The sequence below is a fragment of the Mastomys coucha genome, unplaced genomic scaffold (genome assembly GCF_008632895.1).
Source record: "Mastomys coucha isolate ucsf_1 unplaced genomic scaffold, UCSF_Mcou_1 pScaffold1, whole genome shotgun sequence".
Lineage (NCBI taxonomy): Eukaryota > Metazoa > Chordata > Mammalia > Rodentia > Muridae > Mastomys > Mastomys coucha.
Genome location: NW_022196891.1, coordinates 52928072 through 52948930, shown reverse-complemented (window position 1 = coordinate 52948930; position 20859 = coordinate 52928072). Strand labels below are relative to the sequence as shown.

General features: G+C 48.6%; 1 protein-coding gene across 2 annotated transcripts in view; it reads left to right on the top strand.

Moving 5' to 3' along the window:
- Positions 1-20859, top strand: part of Qsox1 (quiescin sulfhydryl oxidase 1) — a 39347-nt gene that overhangs the window by 15079 nt on the left and 3409 nt on the right. For both annotated transcript variants that reach the window (XM_031385399.1, XM_031385408.1), the window contains exons 3-11: positions 2294-2339; positions 3018-3120; positions 5744-5834; positions 9491-9636; positions 11190-11324; positions 14373-14502; positions 17772-17894; positions 18682-18829; positions 19826-20005. In XM_031385399.1, the coding sequence (XP_031241259.1) occupies positions 2294-2339; positions 3018-3120; positions 5744-5834; positions 9491-9636; positions 11190-11324; positions 14373-14502; positions 17772-17894; positions 18682-18829; positions 19826-20005 (1102 nt within the window). The remainder of the gene's footprint in view (positions 1-2293; positions 2340-3017; positions 3121-5743; positions 5835-9490; positions 9637-11189; positions 11325-14372; positions 14503-17771; positions 17895-18681; positions 18830-19825; positions 20006-20859) is intronic.

Here is a 20859-nt window from a genome sequence, read left to right as displayed (position 1 = left end):
AGCAAAGCAGGGAGGGTGGCTACACAGAAAGGAAGAGAGCGTTTCAAGAACATGTGTACGAAAACAAAATAAAAGCCAGGCAGGGAGGTGGAACGCAGCCAGCCAGCCAGCTACTGCCGAGAGCACGAGAAGCACCTGAGAGACAGCTTGGGCTGGCTAGAGAGAGTCACCACTTGGTTCTCCTGGATGATTTTAGCTGAGGGGTGGGCTCAGAGGCAGGGCAGAGGTATCTGGGGAGCAGAAGAGATGTTTGGCAGTGTGAGGAAACAGGAAATGCAGAGACTGAAGGAAGAAGGTGTCTCTCTAGGCCTGCCCCTCCTCCCTTCTGCTTTTTACAGTTCACATGAGGAGGCTTAGGATCTCTACAGCTGAGGAAAGGGCTGGTAGAAAAAGCATTTAATGAGAAAGATATTAATTGGTAGGAAAAAACCTCCAAAGTTAACAAGGTATGGGAGCCACATTCTCAGAGGGTGATAGTTCCAGAAGGTAGCTGGTCTTCTGAATGCCAAGAAGGCTGGTAGGGCCCCCTGAGTGACTCCAGAGCCTCTGCGATAGATTAGAGCTTTGAAATTTGGGGTCAAGGAGTTGCCTTTTGTTGGTGAAGGCCAGCACCTTTAAAGACAAGGACTTGTTCAGACTTGAGCAGCCTGATAGCTGATGAAGGAGAGGCACCATGTTCTCTAGATCTGAAAGTAACTCCCATAGCTCTGAGAAAGGCACACCACTGAAGGCTGGTCCATGGTGTGAGAGGTGTAGCAGTAAGCTGAAGTCCGTCCTCCCTACCCAGAGTAAGCGCAGCAGCTGGGGCACACTGAGCAAACCACCCTGTGGAGTCACACTTAGCTTCTGAGCCGCAGTGTGTCCACAGAGATTCTTATAAACCCATGTCCTCATTTCAGGTCACAATTCAGGAAATTTGTCATCATTTTACAAGTAGTAGAATAATAATTTTACTAGGTCAAGATTTGTTCAGTAACTGTCAAGGACATAAGTGCATTGTCACATATGCAAATGAACTAACTGCTTTTAATCATGAATAAAGTATTGTATTTGTATTTTGAAAGAAGAGTGGAGTAGAGAGCAGGGGAAAGGCAGTGAGGTCATAGAAAGCAGCCAGTCGCAGGCAGGGATGGCTGGCCACTGTTTCTCAGGTGATTTTTCCCTTCCTGCCTCCACACAAATGGAACAGAGCAGCCCTGGCTGGTCGGTATTTTGTGGTGCTGAAGGGGTATGTATAGGAAGAAGTGATGGTGATGGGATTGACAGTTAATGAGTATGTTTTTATAGATACTGGCTCCTCTGCCTTAATTACTCTCGGTTTTTGATTATTGAATCGTATAACAATTCCAGGCTGGTGGTGCCACCTTATATATGATATTATTATATATAGTATATCATTTTATATCTCATTTAAAAGATCAGAAAACTGAGGTTTAGAGAAAGAGAAAGTTTTTCAAAGGTCACAAGTACATATGAAAGCCAGGTCTTGAACCTGGCTCTATGGCCCTTACCTAATCAGCTGCTTGGGATAAAGCTGAGCTCTATCTCCACGTTGTTGGAGATAGAGAACCAAACTAGCAAAAAGTGTTCCTGAGGTTTGAGACCTGTCATGAGCAAGCCTTCAGGCTCTTCTGCAGACAGCTTGTCTCCCAGGACAACCAACATTCTCTCTCAGGATAGGAGGATATAGGCAAGAGCCCTGCAGCTATCTTGCCCCTTGGCCAGAAGCCCAGGTTGTACCTTGTTACCCAGTATTCTTTCTGACCTCTCATCCCAGTGACACACTAGGCCTGAGGTGTCACACACTTGGGAAAGAGTCCATCGTGATGTCGAAAGAGGCTGATGTGGGCTACAGTCCTGTTTTTGTAGGCTCAGGCTACCACTCAGTAGGACCTGTCCTGGATCCTTGACCCTTGGCTGAGTGCCATGATGGGCAGGACATTCTCACAGAGAAGACACCAGACTGAGAGCCCCTACCAGGAAGTAGAACAAGACAGATCGGCACACAGGCAGCTGACACTGGCCAAGGAGTCATTTCTTCATGGTTCGCTTAACAGCTTCCAGGAACTGTATGCAGATGCTAGGCATTGTGGAGATGGTTCCTAAGGAAGTTTCTGAGCTACTGCCTCCAGGTTCTAAGAGTGCTTTAAGAGTTGGGGAAGAATGAATGTCAGGACACTAGAGAAGTGTCACAGAACAAAGCCTCCCTGGGGTCCCTCACAGGGAAGAAAGAGAGGTAGACTCTAAGCAGCTTAAATGCCGCCACTGACAGCTTACTCTTGTCTGTTCTCAGTTTTTTCAGGCCTTTTCCAAGAACGGTTCCGGAACAGCACTGCCAGGTGGGTGCTCTGACTCCGGCTGTTGTGTTGACATTGCCCGCATCTCCTCCAGCTCTTCTACCTTTACCTGGGTCCCTACATGGTGAAGAGGGGTCTTCAGGTGAAGTCTGTTTGGGTTTTCCCATGTCTACTCAGAGAGTCTGGCAGTTGCCTCAGGAAAGCCCATTTGAGCAGCCCTTCAAATGTGCCCTATCCAAAGTCCTAGGGTTGAGGGAGGGGCACCACATTCCCAGAATAGATGTTATGTCAAAATTAGGTTGATTTCAAAGAACAAGCCCACAGCCAGTTGAGGGATACCTCTCTGCCTTCAGCATCCTTGACCCTTGACTGAGTGCCATGATGGGCTCATCAGCCTCAGAGCTCCTTTTCCAGGAAGAGGAGCGAGGGCATATCAGCACATGGAAAGCTAACATTGGCCAAGCAGTCACTTTCATTTTCAGAGAATGAAAACCATGAGTGACTTTTCACTGATGTTCGCTAAACAGCTTTCAGTAGCTATGCAGGGATGGGTCTCCCGCTAGTCTTTAAGTCATGGAACCCTCACCTCACCACTTCTCAGAAAGGGCTGGCATGTGCTTCTTCTTGGAATTGGTTTGGGGACCCTTGTTTGTGACTGAAACCGGCAAGCGTGCGGGGGTCTGTTCTGTCCTGATGCCCTCCTCCTGTTTTCGTTTATAGCTGCTGGTGCTAATGTGCAGACGCTGCGGATGAGGCTCATCGATGCTTTGGAGTCCCACCGTGACACATGGCCCCCAGCCTGTCCACCTCTGGACCCTGCCAAGTATTTTGGGTTGGGGGAGGCTTAGTGTGGCATGGGGCTCAAGCATGGAGAAGGTGTTAGGAACCATGGGGCAGAGGACACACATTGATTCTTTCTGTGGGGTAGATACCTCAGTGTGCCAGACATACCTTAAAGTAGCTGGAAGTGACTCCTTTCTGCTTCAGAAGTTAAGGAGCCCTGTCCCTTAGGAGCTGGCTGAGGGTCAAAGGGCCTGACCTTCTGGATGGAAGGAAAAGTATGTGAGAGGAGTTCCCCAGATCACACTTGCTGCTGCTTCTCTTGGCTGCCCTCAGGAGTGTTTGTGGGTGTAGGAGGTTTTCTCTGGCCTAGTTCAGGGGAGGCCACTGACCAGTGAGAAGGCAGAGGAGATCTGACACTGAAAGGAAGAACCAGTGAGAGGGCAGAGGAGATCTGACACCAAGAGGAAGAACCAATGAGAGGGCAGAGGAGATCTGACACTGAGAGGAAGAACCAATGAGAGGGCAGAGGAGATCTGCCACTGAGAGGAAGAACCAATGAGGGCAGAGGAGATCTGACACTGAGAGGAAGAACCAATGAGAGGGCAGAGGAAATCTGCCACTGAGAGGAAGAACCAATGAGGGCAGAGGAGATCTGACACCGAGAGGAAGAACCAATGAGAGGGCAGAGGAGATCCGACACCGAGAGGAAGAGCCAATGAGAGGGCAGAGGAGAGGAAGAAGAGGCTAGAGTATTGAGAAGAGTGAAGCCCTGTTTGTAAACTGATTATGGTCAACTGGTGTTAATCGGACTTACAATGACTCCTTTATCATCTTTCCCAAGTCCTCATCTTCCTAGAGGGCCTCATAGAGACCCTGGGCCAAGCATAAACTCCTAATGTAGGTCGGGGCTCTACAACCAACTTTCTCTGTGGTGGTTTCTTTTTCCCTGCTGTGACAAATATCTGAGAAACAATTTAGATGGGGAAAAAAATGTTTGTTTTGTTCCATTATTTTAGAGGTTTCAACCCTAAAATAGAGTTGAGATCTGAGATTAATATAGAATATCATGGCAGCCAGAGCAAATGGCAGAGGCGGCCAAAAAGGAAAGAGAGTGTGTGTTCTGGACAGTACAGCCCCCAGGGACATGGACCCACTTATATACCTATTCCAAGTAGGCCCCACCTGACCTGGCCATTGAGTAGGAATCCATAAGCTGGGTACTCTGATTAAGTCAGACCCCTCATGGACCAGTCATCTCTCAATGATTGGTCTACCTGCAGGAACTAAAGCCTTCAACACATGAGCCTTTTGTGGGGACAGTTCCTATCCAAGCTGTAACATCGTCCGTGTAGAAAATGAGCTTGTTAGCCTGTACCCTGGTACTGCTCTCCTTCCGTTTCCTCTTGGCTATGTCTCATGAGCTCTTGCTCTCTCTCTCTCTTTCTTTCTCTCTCCCTTTCTTTCTTTCTTTCTCTTTCTCTCTCTCTCTCTCTCTCTCTCTCACACCACACACACACACACACACACACATATGCACGCACGCACGCACTTCATTTATAGTGTGTTTTCAGCCCTGGGAACCTTAAAAGAAACAAAGTGGCCTAATCTGTTGACCTGTCTCTAAGTGATCCTTTTGATGCCCCTTAGGAAGAATATAGGCAGACACATGGCTGAAACTTGAGCTGCCTCTTCCAGAAGGCTGAGGACTTGCTCCTCTGCCAGCCTAGGGTAGGTATGAGGATGTGGCCAGAGAGACTGGCTACCTAATGCCACCCAGAGGCTGATGTTAGGTAGCTGCAGAACCTCTTTTATCCGTCAAAGGCTCACCCTAATCCCCACTTGTCTGTCAGATCAATCTGTACTGTCACCAGGCTGGGTTCTGGCATTGACCTAATGTCGCCCTTTCTGTTTGGAGGCATTTGCTGTCTTGGGTTAAGTGCGGGGAATGAGACACCAGGTTGAGGATAAGAGGAAGATGCAGTCTCCCCTGACCGGTGTGCCTTCTCAGCTGTCCTCCTACACATCCTGGGAGACACAGTTTTCACTGAGTATTTGAAACAACCTGTAGGTTAGTTCTCTGGTTGAGAGATAGAATTTGCCTTTTTAACCATTTCTACCCAAGAAAACTGGGCCTTACTCTCCTCACCTTGAGCTGAAAGGTTGGATTCTCCTACACCCAGGACTCTAGTTCACTTCTTCCCTTCGTGTTCCTGTTCTGAGAGGAACATGCAGCTCTCCCACTGGTCATCGCTTGCCGTGGATTAGGGCTTACACTTGTGATGGGTTCTAATCGCCAGTCTCTTAGGGAACCAGTAAAACCATCTTCAGTAAGCCTGGGCCTTACCCAGAACATGGAGACAGCTGGTCTGAAAGCATCCCCACTTCTCTTCCCCGGCCTTCCTCCCATTTACTCCTGACTCCTAAAAGGGACAGAAAGAAAAATATAAAACAATAAACCCAAGGTGGGTTGAATAAAGCAGAGTGAGATAGCATGAGTTGCATCCTCTTGAGACTTAAGGGTTTGCTTTCCTTCCATTTGGGGCTGGCAGAGGGAGGCCACAGGGTTATGGGAGACACACTACATTGGAAGTGCTGCATCACTGGGAGTCTTACCTCATTTCCACAGGCTATGGAGAGCAACTGACCCCATTTATTTCTTGCAGGCTGAAGGATATCAATGAATTCTTTACAAGAAGTAAAGCAGAGTACCTGGCCCTGATCTTTGAAAGGGAAGACTCCTACCTGGGTAGAGAGGTGAGCCACCCCAGCTTTCCTGACTCTCAGAAGTGATCATGGTGAGAAAGCCCTGTTTGGACCAATGCAGGCAACTGATCCCTGTACATTTATTAGCCAGGCACTGCCTGACCGCACTGCCTGACCCCTGATGGGACACATGGGAAGTGTAGGGGCTCCTTTCAGTATCTGTTCTTACCTCCCTCTCTGAAACTAAAAGATAATACCTGCTATTTACTGAGTCTAGAACTAGATACCAGCACATTGCTGCTAATCCTTAAACTTAAGAGAGTAGTGTAAAATGTCTAGGATCACACAGCTATTAACATAGGACAGTACAGTTTGACTCAAAGCCTGTGTTGTTTCTTCACTACCCTAACTGCATAGAATTTGAGTTTTTAAAAAAAAATGAGAGAAGCAGATATGTGAGAAATAGCCTGGTCCCTGTGAGGAAGCTGGATTCCTGACCATCAGTGCAGACTGCACTTCTCCATCAGTTTAAAGAATGTCTTTGGTCTGAGCCGTATTTCTAGCTATTGAGTAGAAGAAGTTATGCTTATTCATATTAGAATGCTCATTAAGGCAATTTATATAGAGAGCTAGGTCAGTGGCCAGCATGCAGTAGGTGTTTTATAAAGATTCCCCTCTTTGCTTGCTGTAGAGAGCACCCACTATGCTGCTGCTCATGGGCCTGCCACAGGTGACTTGGTGTGCCCATACTTGTTACATGTTCCAAGGTCAACACAGATGTTTGGCAGATGCTGATTGGAATCAGTTCTTCCCTCCCCTCACGCAACATGATTCAGTTGTATACCACTCTTCCTCAGCTACAGAGTAGGATTCTGTTTCCTCTCACTATCTGTTCTCTTCTCTTTACAGATAAGATTTAGTTTGACCGAGATGAAGTTCCACATAATGTAGGCAGGCCTCTAACTCACCAGGTAGCTGAAACTGGCTATCTTAGTCATTATTCTATTGCAATGAAGAGATACCAAGACCACAGTAACTCTTATATTAAAAAAAAAATAAAATAAAAATAAAAAAGCATTTCATTAGGTCTGGCTTACAGTCTCAGAGGTCCACTGTTATCATGGTAGAAAGCATGGCCATGCGCAGGCAGTCATGGTGCTGGAGAAGTAGCTAAGAATTCTATATTGAGATCCACAGGCAGCAGGAAGAGAGAACCATTGGGCCTGGCTTGGATTTTTGAAACCTCAAATCCCACCCCCAGTGACACACATCTTCTAACAAGGCTATACCTCCTAGTCCTTTCAAATAGTGCAACTCTCTAAGTATTTAAATATATGAAACTATGGGGGTTATTCTCATTCAAAACACTACATTCCACTCCACTCCCTGCCCCCTCCTTAGGCTTGTAGCCATATCATAAGGCAAAATGCATTTAGTCCAACTTGTGAAGTCCCCATAGTCTTTCACAGTCTCAACACTGCTTAAAGTCCAAAGTTCAAAGTCTCATCTGAGACTCCTGGAATCTCTTAACTGTAACCCCTGTAAAACCAAAATCAAAAAGCAGATCTTGTACTGCTAACATACAATGGCACAGGGTATACATTAGCATTCCAAAGAGAGGAAAGGAAGCACTGTGAAGAAACACTGGACAAAAGCAAGACACAAACCGCTGGGCAAACTCCAGGCTCTTTATCTTCATGTCCCATGTCAAAGGGCTCTTCGATGGGTATCCCACAACTCTAGCATCTCCAACGGAGTCCAGGCTTCACTTTCACAGATTTCACAGCGGCCTTTCTGGGCCTCCACACAGGAACACTCCTGACACACCTGGCCTCAGCAGCTTTCCTTAGCTGTGGCGGGAGATTCTACAGCCCATTTCCTGCATCCTTGACTCTAAAGCCAGAACCAGGAGCTGCATGCTGTGGTTGGAACTTGGCCCCCTTGTTCAATTACATCTGCATCAGCTTTGTGTCTTCAGTGATTTCCTGCACTGCTTGCCTTTCACGGTGGGAAGCTCAGCTGGGCGGGCCTTGCTCTGAAGTGCCCGCCCCCTTCATTCCATCTAGCATTTCTTTAGACTCTGTTCTACTCCCCGGGGCTGGTGCTTCTTTTCTCCTCACAGTGTACTTTTTGTATTTTGTAATTTTTTTTTTCTCAGCTTGCTCCTTTTTCATTATAAATCAGCATGAGAGTAACTGCTTATAACCACATGGTAGAATCAATATGAGGCTGTCTTGAAATCTCCTTTGCCAATGTCATTAATCCAAAACTGGGATCAAAAATCCTAGGAAGAAACCAGCCATATTCTTTACCAAAATATCACAAGAATGGTCTCCAGGACACTTACTTCTCCATGAATCTTCTTGAGCTGGGCCAGCATTATCTGGTCTCATAGCACAGCCCCACATGCTTCTACTAGGATCACCCAGAAAGCCATTTAAAGTTCAGCTGCTTTCCTAATTGAAAGTCCAAAAGTCTACATTCATCCAACAAGCAGCATGGTTGGGTCTGCCACAGCAATCCCCTGCTCTCTGGTGCCAACTGGTGACCACCACATGCCCTGAACTCTCGACTCTCTTGCCAAGTGTTGCCATATCCAGTCTGTACTACCATACCCAAGCAACTTTTTTGGATGTGTGTACATGCAAGTGTGTGCGTATCTGTGTGTGTGTGTGTGTGTGTGTGTGTGTGTGTGTGTTTTCAGTCAGGCATCTGCATGCCACTGTGCACATGTGTAAGTCAGAAGACAACCTCAGATGTCAGTCTTTCCCCTCTGCTTTATTTGAGACAGTATCTCAACTTTTACATGAGTTCTGGGCATCTGAAACCAGTCCTCACATTTATGGGAAAATGCTTTATCTATGGCTTCATCTCCTTAGCCCAAGTTAAATATTTTTAATGAATAACAGATACCTTCCATGTGCTGGCCACCATTACAAGCATTTTAGTAAATGTTATCACTGAGTTCCCATAATGGCCTGGAAGGCTTGTGTTTGTTACTGTTGTCATCATTATCATTCTGCAGGTAAGGTAGTTGAGTCCAGGAAAGATGGGGCCTGTGGAGTCAGGATTCTTCTGCTGCAGCCATGGTATAAAGGCCCGGAAAGGTTTGCTGTCTCGGTGTTATTCTGGAGATTAAATGTGGCATTCTAGTACACAATAGAACACAGAAAAATGATTGTGTCTGTCTGACCAATATATTTTTTTCTGACCTCGGAGAGGTTTTGTGTGTGTGTGTGTTTGTGTGTGTACACATACATAAAAGAATAAAGGGACTGGAGAGGTGGATCAGAAGTTAGAAGCACTGGCTGCTCTTCTAGAGGTCCTGAATTCAATTCCCAGCAACCACATGGCAGCTCACTCCCATCTATAATGGGATCTGATACTCTTTCTGGCATGCAGGCATACATATAGAAGGAGCACTCATACATAAAAAATATACATAAATACATACAAAACAAAAAGAATAAAAACAAAACCACATTTTACCATGCTTTGCCATATTCAGTTGGTACTCCTATAAGATATACAGAGTATGTGACCTGAGCAGTCAGTAGTTGTAACCTGAGGGATGTATGAACTTTATCACAGCGGTCTGCTTTGCAAGGTTTCAAATCTAGATAGAACATAGCTGCTACCTGGTGACTACTCAAGCTCCCTCTGCCCACTGGGTAACTCTGCCCCTCTACACCCTACTGTCTCTACAGGTGACTCTCGACCTGTCCCAGTACCATGCTGTGGCAGTGCGCAGGGTCTTGAATACAGAGAGCGATGTGGTGAGCAAGTTTGGCGTCACTGACTTTCCATCTTGCTACCTGCTGCTTCGGAATGGCTCTGTCTCCCGAGTGCCTGTGTGAGTGTAATGTCCCCATCTTCTCCCTGCCCAGCCACTCTTCCTGCCAGAGAGGTCACTAGAAAGAGCAGCCAAGTAGGAGAAGCAGATGTCTGATCCTCTGTGTGAGTCAAGACCTCTGACCTTGCAGCTCAGGATTCTTGCCTCGGCCCCAAGCACACCATGCCCTGGCCATGTTATCCCACACCTCTGTGCACAGAGCAGCGCATTGACGGTGCCTGCCTGGCGAGGACTCAGATGTGCTGGACCTTCCCTCCCTTTGCTTTTCTAATTGCAGAAAAGTTCATTAGGAGCCAGACAATAGTCTGTTCCAAAATGTCAGGAGGAAACAATCAAGCAGCCTCAGCTGCTGTCAGCCTCCTGCTGCTGAATGGCCTGTTAAATGGCACCAGATGGTGCCTTGGTGCCCTCCTCAGGCAGATGATTGATGTCAGCCTGGCCCTGCAGACAGAAATTTGGGGGGCCAAGGAAATCAAGGATACCCTAGGTACCCAGAAATCTACTTCTTGGGGCCTTTAGTACCACCCTACCGTGAGGCTGGGCTAGGCAGCCGCTTGCCCTTTCCCTGTCCTAAACCACCAGGTGCCCCGAAGCAGGCCTGCCAGAGTCACATGATGTTCACAAGGCCTGGGAGGCGAGATCCCCGCAAACCCAGAGAGTGCCAGTCCTAGAGGCAAGAAGAGGCATTGTTTCCTGGCTTGGAGTTGGTGGAGGGGAAAATTGTTTGTGACGATGCTGCTCCCAAGCCATCTGCTCATTGATAGACATTGAGCCCGGATGGCAGAGCAGGAAAGCCATGCTTGCTGATGCTGGCTCCCATGGGACATCCTGCCACTGATGCTTATCTTGGCCAGACCTTTTGGAGGAGATATCTCCTGTCTTTAAGGCTTCTGTACTAGGAAAGAGAAATCAGGAGTGTTTGGGCAAACCTGGTTCTCTGTGGTTATTATGTCTAAAATCATACATCAGCTCTTTGACTTCCATGGGACAGAATGTCAACTTGTGATGTCACCTGCTGATGTCATCTTCTGATGTCTTGGAACAAGCTTGTGGGAGGGTGGCTGCCTTAAGACCAGTCACACCCAGCCATTCCTGTCATAGACAGAAGCTAGTGGTTTGTGTTTTGGTTTTCTTTGTGGTGCTGGGGACCAAACCCAGGGCTTTCGCAGCTAGGTAGGAGCTCTGTTGAATGCATCCCCAGTTCTCTGTAGCAAAATGGATGCTGTTCCCAGGGGGGCTACCTGCCTCAGTCTCTGTAGACCATGGCCTTACTTGGAGCCAGAAGGCACATTGAGTAATTCTCAGGCCCAGTTGTTTTTCCAGATAGGGGTTCCATCTCTGTCTGGTGGAAAAGAGGGTTTCTATATCATGGACAGTGAATGGGCAAGTCAAAGTGAGGCCTAGGGAGCCAAAGACAAGATGGGACCAAGTTGAAATGTTTCTTACTATGCCTTTCTGTGGGAGGAGCCACCTATTTCCTTTCCTGACAGGGTCAGCTATGTGATTTTTTTTCCTTTGTCCTTAGCGCTTACTTCCATTTGCTCTCTTTCCAGGCTAGTGGAGTCCAGGCCTTTCTATACCTCCTACCTGCGGGGGCTGCCCGGACTGACCAGGGAGGCTCCCCCAACCACGGCTACACCAGTTACTGCTGATAAGATAGCTCCAACAGTGTGGAAGTTTGCAGACCGGTAAGGCCTCCCTGTTCTCCCTTCATGAATATTGCCTTACCCATCCCTATGCCTGTCTTGGGATAGCCTACCTCCGTCCCTTCAAGGCTGGCCTCGGGGATTGTTTGTTTGTTTGTTTTGTTTTGTTGTCTTTGTGCTGCTGGGTACCCAACCCAGGGCTTGAACACACTAGGCAGAAGCTCTCTACCTAGTATATCTCAATGACTGTCACACTGATGCATACTAGTCCTTTGGGGATCCTTAACTGCTGACCATGCTCAAAAACCTTGATGTGGGCTCTCCTGTCTTTGTGCCAGGACCCCAATGCCAAATGTGTGTTTATCAAACAGCATTCCACACTATCCTTTCTAACAGCAGGAGTGCTGGCTAGTGTCCATGCTACATAAGCTTAACTTTACTCAGAAAGCAAGTAGAGGCTCCGCATAGTACTGCACAGTTATGTGCCAGTACTTGGGAGGCCACAGCAGCAAGATTGTGAATTCCAGACCAGTCTCAGCTTCGTAGTAAAAGAGCAAGAGAGAGTGGGGGCGGTCGGTGGGTGGGTGTGTACACATGTGTCTGAGTACACTTTTCCTGCCCCTAGGGGTTTTTGCCTAGAACAGAAAGAAGCTCAGTGCCTTTGCATAAGGGTATGGTAGGCTGTTGCTGAGCTAACCTTGAGAGTTGCCTTAGCTGACCCTACAGGCCTGATACGGTCCCTGCTTATACACTTTATGGTCCCTCAAAGCAGCCCATCTAGGAAGTCACACATTTCATCTGGATGCATGGTCAGGGAGCTCGGTGCATTTTTTTTTTTTTTTGGGTGATCCTTGTCATTGTGCAGTTACAGGTGTGAAAGAATTGCTTGTTACAAGGCTGCTGGGTTTGCTTTCATAGTAAACATCCTGATATTCTGCATGGAGATAGAGCTGTAGACCAGTACCCAGCTACACACTAAGCAAAGATGTCTGAGCAGGCATCTCAGTACTGACTCTGGAAGTGGGGATGTGTAGAAAGATTGGAGAAAGGTCCAGAAAGGATCTCATATCCTCGCACAGGGACTTTATGTGTGGAAGTACAGTGGAAAGAAACGTATGAGGTGACACTGGCTGCCTGGGAGGCGGCTCAGTGGGCAGGGTACTTGTGCAAGGATGAGCCTTGAGTGAAGTCACTAGCACTGTGTAGAAGCTGATGGAGTGTGCCTACAGCCCCAGTGTAGCTGCAGACAGGCAGGTCTCCGGGGTTCTACGGCCAGCCAGCTAGCCGCAGTGGTGAGCACCACGTTGAGTGAAGAGATCTCATTTCAAAAAATAATATGGAGAAGCAATAATATTGAGGAAGACATGCCAATGCCAGCCTCTGGTCTCCACATGCAGCTACACAGGTGAGCACACATGCACACAAAGGTTTAATTGGTCATTTTTACCATTCAAATTATTTATATCACTGTGACAGTATGCTGCCACCTTCTTGCCTCATCTCATTCAATCACAAAGCCACTTTTTAAAAATGTATGTTTTTGTTGTTTACACATATGTGTTATGGCCACAAGAGATCATCAGATCTCTTGGAGCTGGAGTTACAGGTTATGAACCACCCAGTGTGGGTGCTGGGAACTGAACCCAGGTCCTCTGCAAGGACAGCGAGTGCACTTAACTGCTCAGCTATCTCTCCAGCCCAAGGAGGCCTCTTCTTTTTTTTTTTTGTTTTTTGTTTGTTTGGTTGGTTTGGTTTTTCGAGACAGGGTTTCTCTGTGTAGGCCTGGCTGTCCTGGAACTCACTCTGTAGACCAGGCTGGCTTCGAACTCAGAAATCCACTTGCCTTTGTCTCCCAAGTGCTAGTACTAAAGGCGTGTGCCACCGCTACCTGGCTAGGAGGCTGAACATCAGGACAATCAGGTAAAGTGAGGCTCGGGGACACCACAGTGGAGACTTTACTGAGAATGAAGAAATGCGAGTGCTCATTGGTTGTCTTGTCAGTTGGCCCTGTTGACTCTGTACTGTCAAGAGGAGAATAATTGGTTAGTTTTACAGGTGAGATAGCCCAGGGAATAGGAAGTGCCTAAGCTCAAAAACTAGCTTGCTCACACTGAGGCCAGGAGCCAGAGGGGAGCACATAGCTAACATTCAATGCCGTTCCTAGCAGTATCTAAGCTGCTCCCATGGAAGCATGGTGGGCAAGGGATGGTACAGCTGACTGGAGAGGTATAAGACCTGACAGGGTCTAGAAGCAGTGTGCATATGAGCCCGAAAGAAATAGGCAATGTGTTTCCTCCCCCGTCTCTCCATCATCCTAGCGCCTAGCCTTAGTCGGTATCTAACCTCTTGGCCTTCCACTTTCACAGAGAGCCTAGCTTTTCCAGAGCCTTGTGTGTATGCACTGATGCTCTGTGTGTCCTGTGTGTCCTCCCCAAGGGTCTTTGCTCAGAACAGATGAGCCTGATTAGTGACTTATAGAAGGAGCTGACTCTGGACCCAGAGAGATGGTCCCACCTACCTACAGCAAGCTGGTTTCTATCTATTTTCAGTCAGTCCTCTTAGCAACCTACCTATAAGCAGTATGTTCTGCCTGTTACACGGTTGCGGCCTAGAGAAATTACACTCAAGGCACTCAGCAAACCTCTGCCAGAGCATGCGCTACGCATCACTGTGGCATCAGCAGTGCTCCCTTGCTCCATTCCTTTAGTGACAGCACTGCTCCCTTGCTCCATTCCTTTAGTGACAGCAGTGTTCCCTTGCTCCATTCCTTCAGTGACAGCAGTGCTCTCTTGCTCCATTCCTTCAGTGACAGCAGTGCTCCCTTGCTCCATTCCTTCAGTGACAGCAGTGCTCCCTTGCTCCATTCCTTCAGTGACAGCAGTGCTCCCTTGCTCCATTCCTTCCGTGACAGCAGTGCTCCCTTGCTCCATTCCTTCCGTGACAGCAGTGCTCCCTTGCTCCATTCCTTTAGTGACAGCAGTGCTCCCTTGCTCCATTCCTTTAGTGACAGCAGTGCTCCCTTGCTACATTCCTTCAGTGCTTGCTCTGAGGCTAATGCTTCTTTTCTTTCCACTTCCTTTTGAACCTCAGCTCCAAGATCTACATGGCCGACCTGGAGTCTGCACTACACTACATCTTACGTGTAGAAGTGGGGAAGTTCTCAGTTCTGGAGGGACAGCGCCTGGTGGCCCTGAAAAAGTTTGTGGCAGTATTGGCCAAGGTGAGCAGGGCCCCAGTTTCCTTTGTCTCTGTAGCTCCAATATGTCATTAGTGTGTATGTGTCTGGAAAGCAGACCCTGCATCAGTCCTTTCCTTGAGAATTCAGGCCTGATGGGACACCTGGGCCCATAGCTGTCCCCCTCACAGCTGTATTCTATACCAGCCCCTCGTGGCCAGAGACCCTCCCTGTCCTGTAGAGTAGAAGGGAGAGACACACTGGGCCAGACATCCCAATACCTGGGACTCTCCTCAATCATTTGGTGACTTACTCTGCCTGCTTACCCGAGTTCTCTACCTCACTTAAGCCCCAGACTATGGCATCATACTCCCCGCCATGCTGACTGGGTGATAGGACTGTGGACCACCAGAGTGAAGAGGGGCCCTTTCCTCTCTGCTGTCCTTCTTCTTAGGCTAATAACCCAGATCCCTAGCATTAGCCTGCACTTTGCTCCCTCGTAACGTCTTAGAAAGCTGGCTGCTTCTCAGAGTGAAGCTTTTGGTTGAGGACCTGATGGCTGACGAGAATTTAGTTTTTCTGCCTGCTTTGCAGAGTTGTGTCACAATCATTTAAGGCTCAGGGGCTCCAGTAGCTAGCCTTAAGATAGCCATCAGGACTTGAGGCATTGTCACACTGCCCTGCCTTTCCCTGGCCTCCCCACTCTGGCTTCCCATCCACGGCCAGCCCTGCCCTGCCTTGCTGCTGAGTCAGGGCTGCCTGTCCCCTGGGCCTGCCTGCTGACTCAGCTTCCCTCAATCCCAGCTGATCTGAACCCACTCCTATGTGAACCTCCAGATCATTCCCTATCTTGCTCATTTTGCCACCATTCTGACCCTCTTGGCTTGGTGGCCTGTATATCTGTGTACAAAAGACCCCAAAAGGAATGTTGCAGGCAAGGCAGAGCTATTTCCTTGCTTCAAAGGCCAGCAGCTTGCAGTCCACAATACTGAGGAGGCCTGGTGCAGACACCCTGTTGAACATTCAGGAGCAAATCCAGAGCAGTTCTTTGTACTGTTTTTCTACCACCTCAGTGAGGGACAGCCCCCCATGTGCTCCCCAACCCTGCAGACCTCAATGAAGATACCCCAAGCCCAGGTCAGTCTATTTCAGAGGAGTCATGGGAAGCAGTGGTTTCTCAATGCTGCTGGATCTGTTTTCAGCTATAAGCAAGCTGGTATTTAGTTTGCTTCCCAGCAGGGCTGTGTGAAACTGATGTGAGAGAGACAGAGCATAGCCAGGTTAGAGAGAGGCCTGGACAGCATAGTGATATACTCAGCTAGACCCTTGGCAAGAGCGGGAGATGATGATGGTACCAAGGGGCTCTCTAGCCAGAAGCCAGGTCTCTCCGAAAAGACTGTGGCACTGAAGCAGAGGACTGAGGGAAGCCAGATAGGATGCCCCGCAGTGGGGGCACAGTGACCTGGGACACAGGTGTAGAGGCCCTGTCTGACCTTTGTCTGCATGACTGATATATTCTATCTACTTTGTTGGGGAGCTTCTTTCTTCCCTGGAGAATAATAAGCATCGCTGCTTCCTTTCCTTACGCTCTGGCAGGCTGACAGACTGGACAGTACACTGTGTGTTTGCTTATTTCCTGTTCTTAAACTCCGTGGGTGGGACTCACCATTTTAGAGATGAGGAACTGACAGCCCAGAGGGGTGGATCACCTTGCTGAAGGTGAACTTCACATCCACATCTCCTTCAACACCCTCCCTCTCCTCTGACAAGAAAGCCTGGAGCGAAGAGGCCCCCTCTCTCAGCCTGCCTTGTCACTCGAGAGCAGCTATCAGGGCTGGCCACTGGGTGGCGTTTGGTCACCAAGGTTTCTCTGCTCTCTGCTGTACTTTAATTCATCCCTGCTTCTGATACATGGCCTTAGAAGGCAGAAAGAAGGTGCCAAGTCAGGGTGGCAGGCAGAGGTCAGAGAGAAATGCTGACTTGGAGCTGTAAATCTGCGTGTGGGCCCAGAACTCCCAGGAGCTGACCAGGAGGAAGCACTCCGAAGCACAAGTCTTTCCGGCCATTTTTCACTCTGGGGGACGGCTAGCCCCTGCCGTTTGATAAGGACAGTTAATGCCTTTTCGGAGGGCTAGCTCTGGTACCACTCTCATATTGGGATTCTTCTCCCAGCGGTTTCTTTTGTCCTCCTCTCGGCACATCTCTTGAATCATCGTCTTCTTCACCTACGTCTTTCCTCCTGCGGTTTTATCTGTTCTGCTTCATTGCTTCGTCCCCCTCACCCCACCCCGCCCCCACAAGCATTTGTACATGCACACATATGCACACATGCACACATCCCCTCCTCCCTTGAGTCCTTGTGGTTTTAAAGTGCTGATACTAATCAGATTTGAGTTGACTTATTGTCAGAGTAGCTTTTCATGTTCCTCTGAGGCTCTTGGGAGTTACCATCAAGATTTGGATCTTGGCCCTAAGCCCTAGGCTAGCCTGACCATTCTGGCGGCTCATGAGCTAAAAAAATGAAAGGTCTTTTCCAGCCTAGCCTATTACCAATGAAGGTTTCTCCTCAGTTTGGCTCTTGTCTTTTCAAAAGAAAGAACTGAGCCAAGAAGTACAGACTGCTAAAAACAATTTACTTAGCAAAAGCAAAAAGAGAGAGTACACGCCAAGCTGGAGTGGGTGTTCCAAAGGGAGGTGGGTATGTGTTAGGGAATTAAAGACTTTTTATGGTCCCTCCTTCTTGTGATGCCACTGTACTGCCCCTTCCCTAGAGCATGATCTTCTTTCCATCTCATCACTGAGAATGGCTCAAGATGCCCCTGCAGTTTTTCCTTCCTGGCTTATCAGGATGTTTATCATGGGAGGGGGCCCTGGTATCTGTTTCTGAAGAACCCAACTGCTGCTCCAAGGACGTTGGGTGATAAAGGGGGTTCTGGGCATCAGAAAACAGCTGCCAAGATACAGCTGCAGCTTTCGTCAGTTACGCGATGCTTAAGCCCTTGCCCATGCCACATAAGCCCAGCTGGGCCATCAGTTGCTGCATCAGCAGACTACTTGGAGAGAAGACTTGTGCCCAGTGTTCAGTGTCCTGGAGTGGTGTGGTGCTTAGTTCTTCTTGAGTGACTACATGTGGTTAGGGCAGCGTTGTAGCCAGAGCCTTGATAGGAGAGACCCACAGGGCCTAGGATAGAGTTTCTTCTCCTCTGTCCAGAATAGAGTATATGAATTGTGTTTGTGCCTGTCAGTTTTTGTTACACTGTAAAATTCCGAAGAATTGTTTCTTACTCCCCAACACTACTTGCTCCTACCTACAGTACTTCCCTGGCCAGCCTTTGGTCCAGAACTTCTTGCATTCCATAAACGACTGGCTTCAGAAGCAACAGAAAAAGAAGATCCCCTATAGTCTCTTCAAAGCTGCTCTGGACAGCAGGAAGGAGGTGAGTCTAGCAGGCACGAGAAGACCTTATCAATGCCCTTGACATTTCTGGGACTGGAAGGACCTAATGCCTCGATCTCTGATGACATTATTCAGAGGTTTGCATTAAGTGTTTCCATTTATCACTAACAAGCTGCTTCAGTAGGTCCTATGGAATATCTCATTAAATCCTCATACATCAGAATTTTTACTTAGCAGATGAAGAAACCAAGTTTAGGAGATTACGTAACTGTTCTAGTCTAAGACCCTGTAAGTACCTCTGAGTGATTGGAACTAAAACCTCTGAGGGATGAGGCAGTGGAGACTTATTTTTGAGATAGGGCCTTTCTCTGTATGTAAGGCTACTGACCTTGAAACTCAACAATCCTCCTGCATCAGCTCCCCAAATGTGAAAATTATAAGCATGAGCCACCACATTTATCTAAGACACCAGAGTTCTTAACTTGTCTGATTCCAGGCAGCTTCCTCAGCATGGCTCACAGCAGGACACCTATTCTTTCTGCTCTCTGCAAAAACAATACACACCCATTAGAATTACAGACCCATGTGGGTTTATCAGGTATCAAGCTTCCAGGGACCTCAACAGAACTTGGTCTATGCCATGGCTTCTCAGATCTGCTAGTCTTCTGGTGGGTGGGAATGGCAGAGGCACCAGTTTGAGGTGATAGGCCAAGAAGAGAACCTCCTCTGCCGTGGTGCCATGTGCTCCTGGAAGCTTCTCTGGTCGTCCCCTTTCCACCCCTTCTCTTGTCCACTTGTGCATTCAAGCTCATGTGTGTCCCTTCTAGGACGCTGTGCTTACTGAGAAGGTGAACTGGGTTGGCTGCCAGGGCAGTGAGCCACATTTCCGGGGATTTCCCTGCTCCCTGTGGGTCCTCTTCCACTTCCTGACAGTACAGGCAAACCGATACAGTGAGGCCCACCCACAAGAACCAGGTGAGTCCAGGGCCTGCTTACCGCACTCTGCCTCAGTCTATCTGTCCCATCTGTTCTGTCCTCTGCGGGAGCCAACCAAAGTGATCCTGTGTTAGTAGGAAACTAGTGAGGCAAAAAGAAAAGGAAGCGTTTGCAGGAATACAGTTCTGGGGCTGTTGAGAAGAAGGAGGCAGAGCTGGCAAAGGCATGGTATGGGGGCAGATGGCGCTTAGGAGGTGATATGGGGGCATGATATGGGGGCAGTTAGACCTGGAGTGAGCACAGAAGAGATGGCGCTTAGGAGGTGAGGGGCACAGTGGCACAGACACTGATGTTGCAAAGCAGAGAGAGACACTCGTGAAAGAGAGCTCTCACAAGGTCCGGGGTGGGGTGGGGTGGGGGGATGGAGGGAGGTTACTTTCTAAAGGGGTAGAGCTGTGCAGAGGAGGGACATTTAGAAGCAACAGGAAGTGAACCCTAAGGTATCCGAGGCACCAGAAGAGAAAAAACATAAAGAAAGTGTGGGTGGGTGACCTTCAGGGGAGTCTGCTTGCATGCAGTTCAAGAAAAAATGTGGGAGTCAACAGACCCTTGCTGGTACCAGCCTATATGGGGAAGTCAGAGTGAGAATAAGGAAGGACACAAAGACAAACTAGAAGATATTCATACCAGAGGAGGATGGACTTCCAAGTGTCCCAGAGAGGCAAGGCTGCCAGAGAGCAATGGGAAGCCTGAAACAGGCAGATGGAGGAGGTCATAGGGTTGGATGAGCGTTCTGCCCTGTCAACTGTATAGTCATGCCACGTAGAGCCTGACTGTCCCACTGAAGAGGAGAGGAGGAAACGGGGCCATCTCTGTGGTGACCCACACAAGGGAGCATTAGGCTAGAATGTGAGGCACCTTGCAGGGGACCACAGCAGAGCAGAGGAGGGCAGGCAGACTGTGGGGAACCGTGACAGAGCCAGCAGAGGCTGGCCACGTGAAGAGCCTTTCTGTGGTGTCTCCTTGTCCCTACAGCTGACGGCCAGGAGGTCCTCCAAGCCATGAGGAGCTATGTCCAGTCCTTCTTTGGCTGTCGTGACTGTGCTAACCATTTCGAGCAGATGGCTGCCGGGTCCATGCACAAAGTGACAAGTCCCAGTAATGCAGTTCTTTGGCTCTGGACCAGCCACAACAGGGTTAATGCTCGCCTCTCAGGTAAGGAGGGGTTACTTCCAAGGCTGGAGGTGGCATTTGTGGGGCATACTGACTGTCTTTTTCAGTGGCACTCTATGCTTCTTACACATATCTGCCAGTCCACTATCATTAGCCCCGTGTGCAGAAGAAACAGATGGGGACACTGAATGACCCTGGTTCTCAACGCTAATGCTCTGCTGGGTCCCTCTGCTCTGCATCCCTCTATAAGCCTCTAACAGGGAAAAGAGAGCTTGGGTTTTCCACACCTAGAGAAAGTTCTTATCACAGTGGGCTGGGGAGTGGGGCGCTTCCCCAGTGTAAATAGTTACCCTTGTTTACACTGTTTATCTTTCCTTGCAGTTGGGAGCATGGTGGGTTCTACACACAGAGCCTGGGAGGGGAGCCTTCTCTAGACTGGATACTACATATCTGGGGAGTAGTGTGTACCTCCCAGGCAGACCCCTAGGGTAGGAGCTGGATGGAGCAGGTGGTACTACAAGCCAGCACTTGGTTCCCTGTGCTGAAGCCTCCTATAGGCTTTAAAAAAGCTGGAGTGATGGCTCAGCAGTTAAGAGCACTGGCTACTTGCTCTTCCAGAGCTCCTGAGTTCAATTCCCAGCCACCACATGGTGGCTCACAACCATCTGTAATGGGATCCAATGCCCTCTTCTGGTGTGTCTGAAGACAGTTACTGTGTACTCATATAAATGAAATATAAATATTAAAAAAGGGAAGACATATGCCTACCTTCCCTGCCAGCCTCTTCTCCTACCCTTACCTCACCTCTGCTACCAAATGCTGCAGTGGCTGGGTCACACTATAGGCCAGAACTGTGCCAGTTTGTCCAGGGGTTGTTTGGGTTTGTGGTGGTGCTC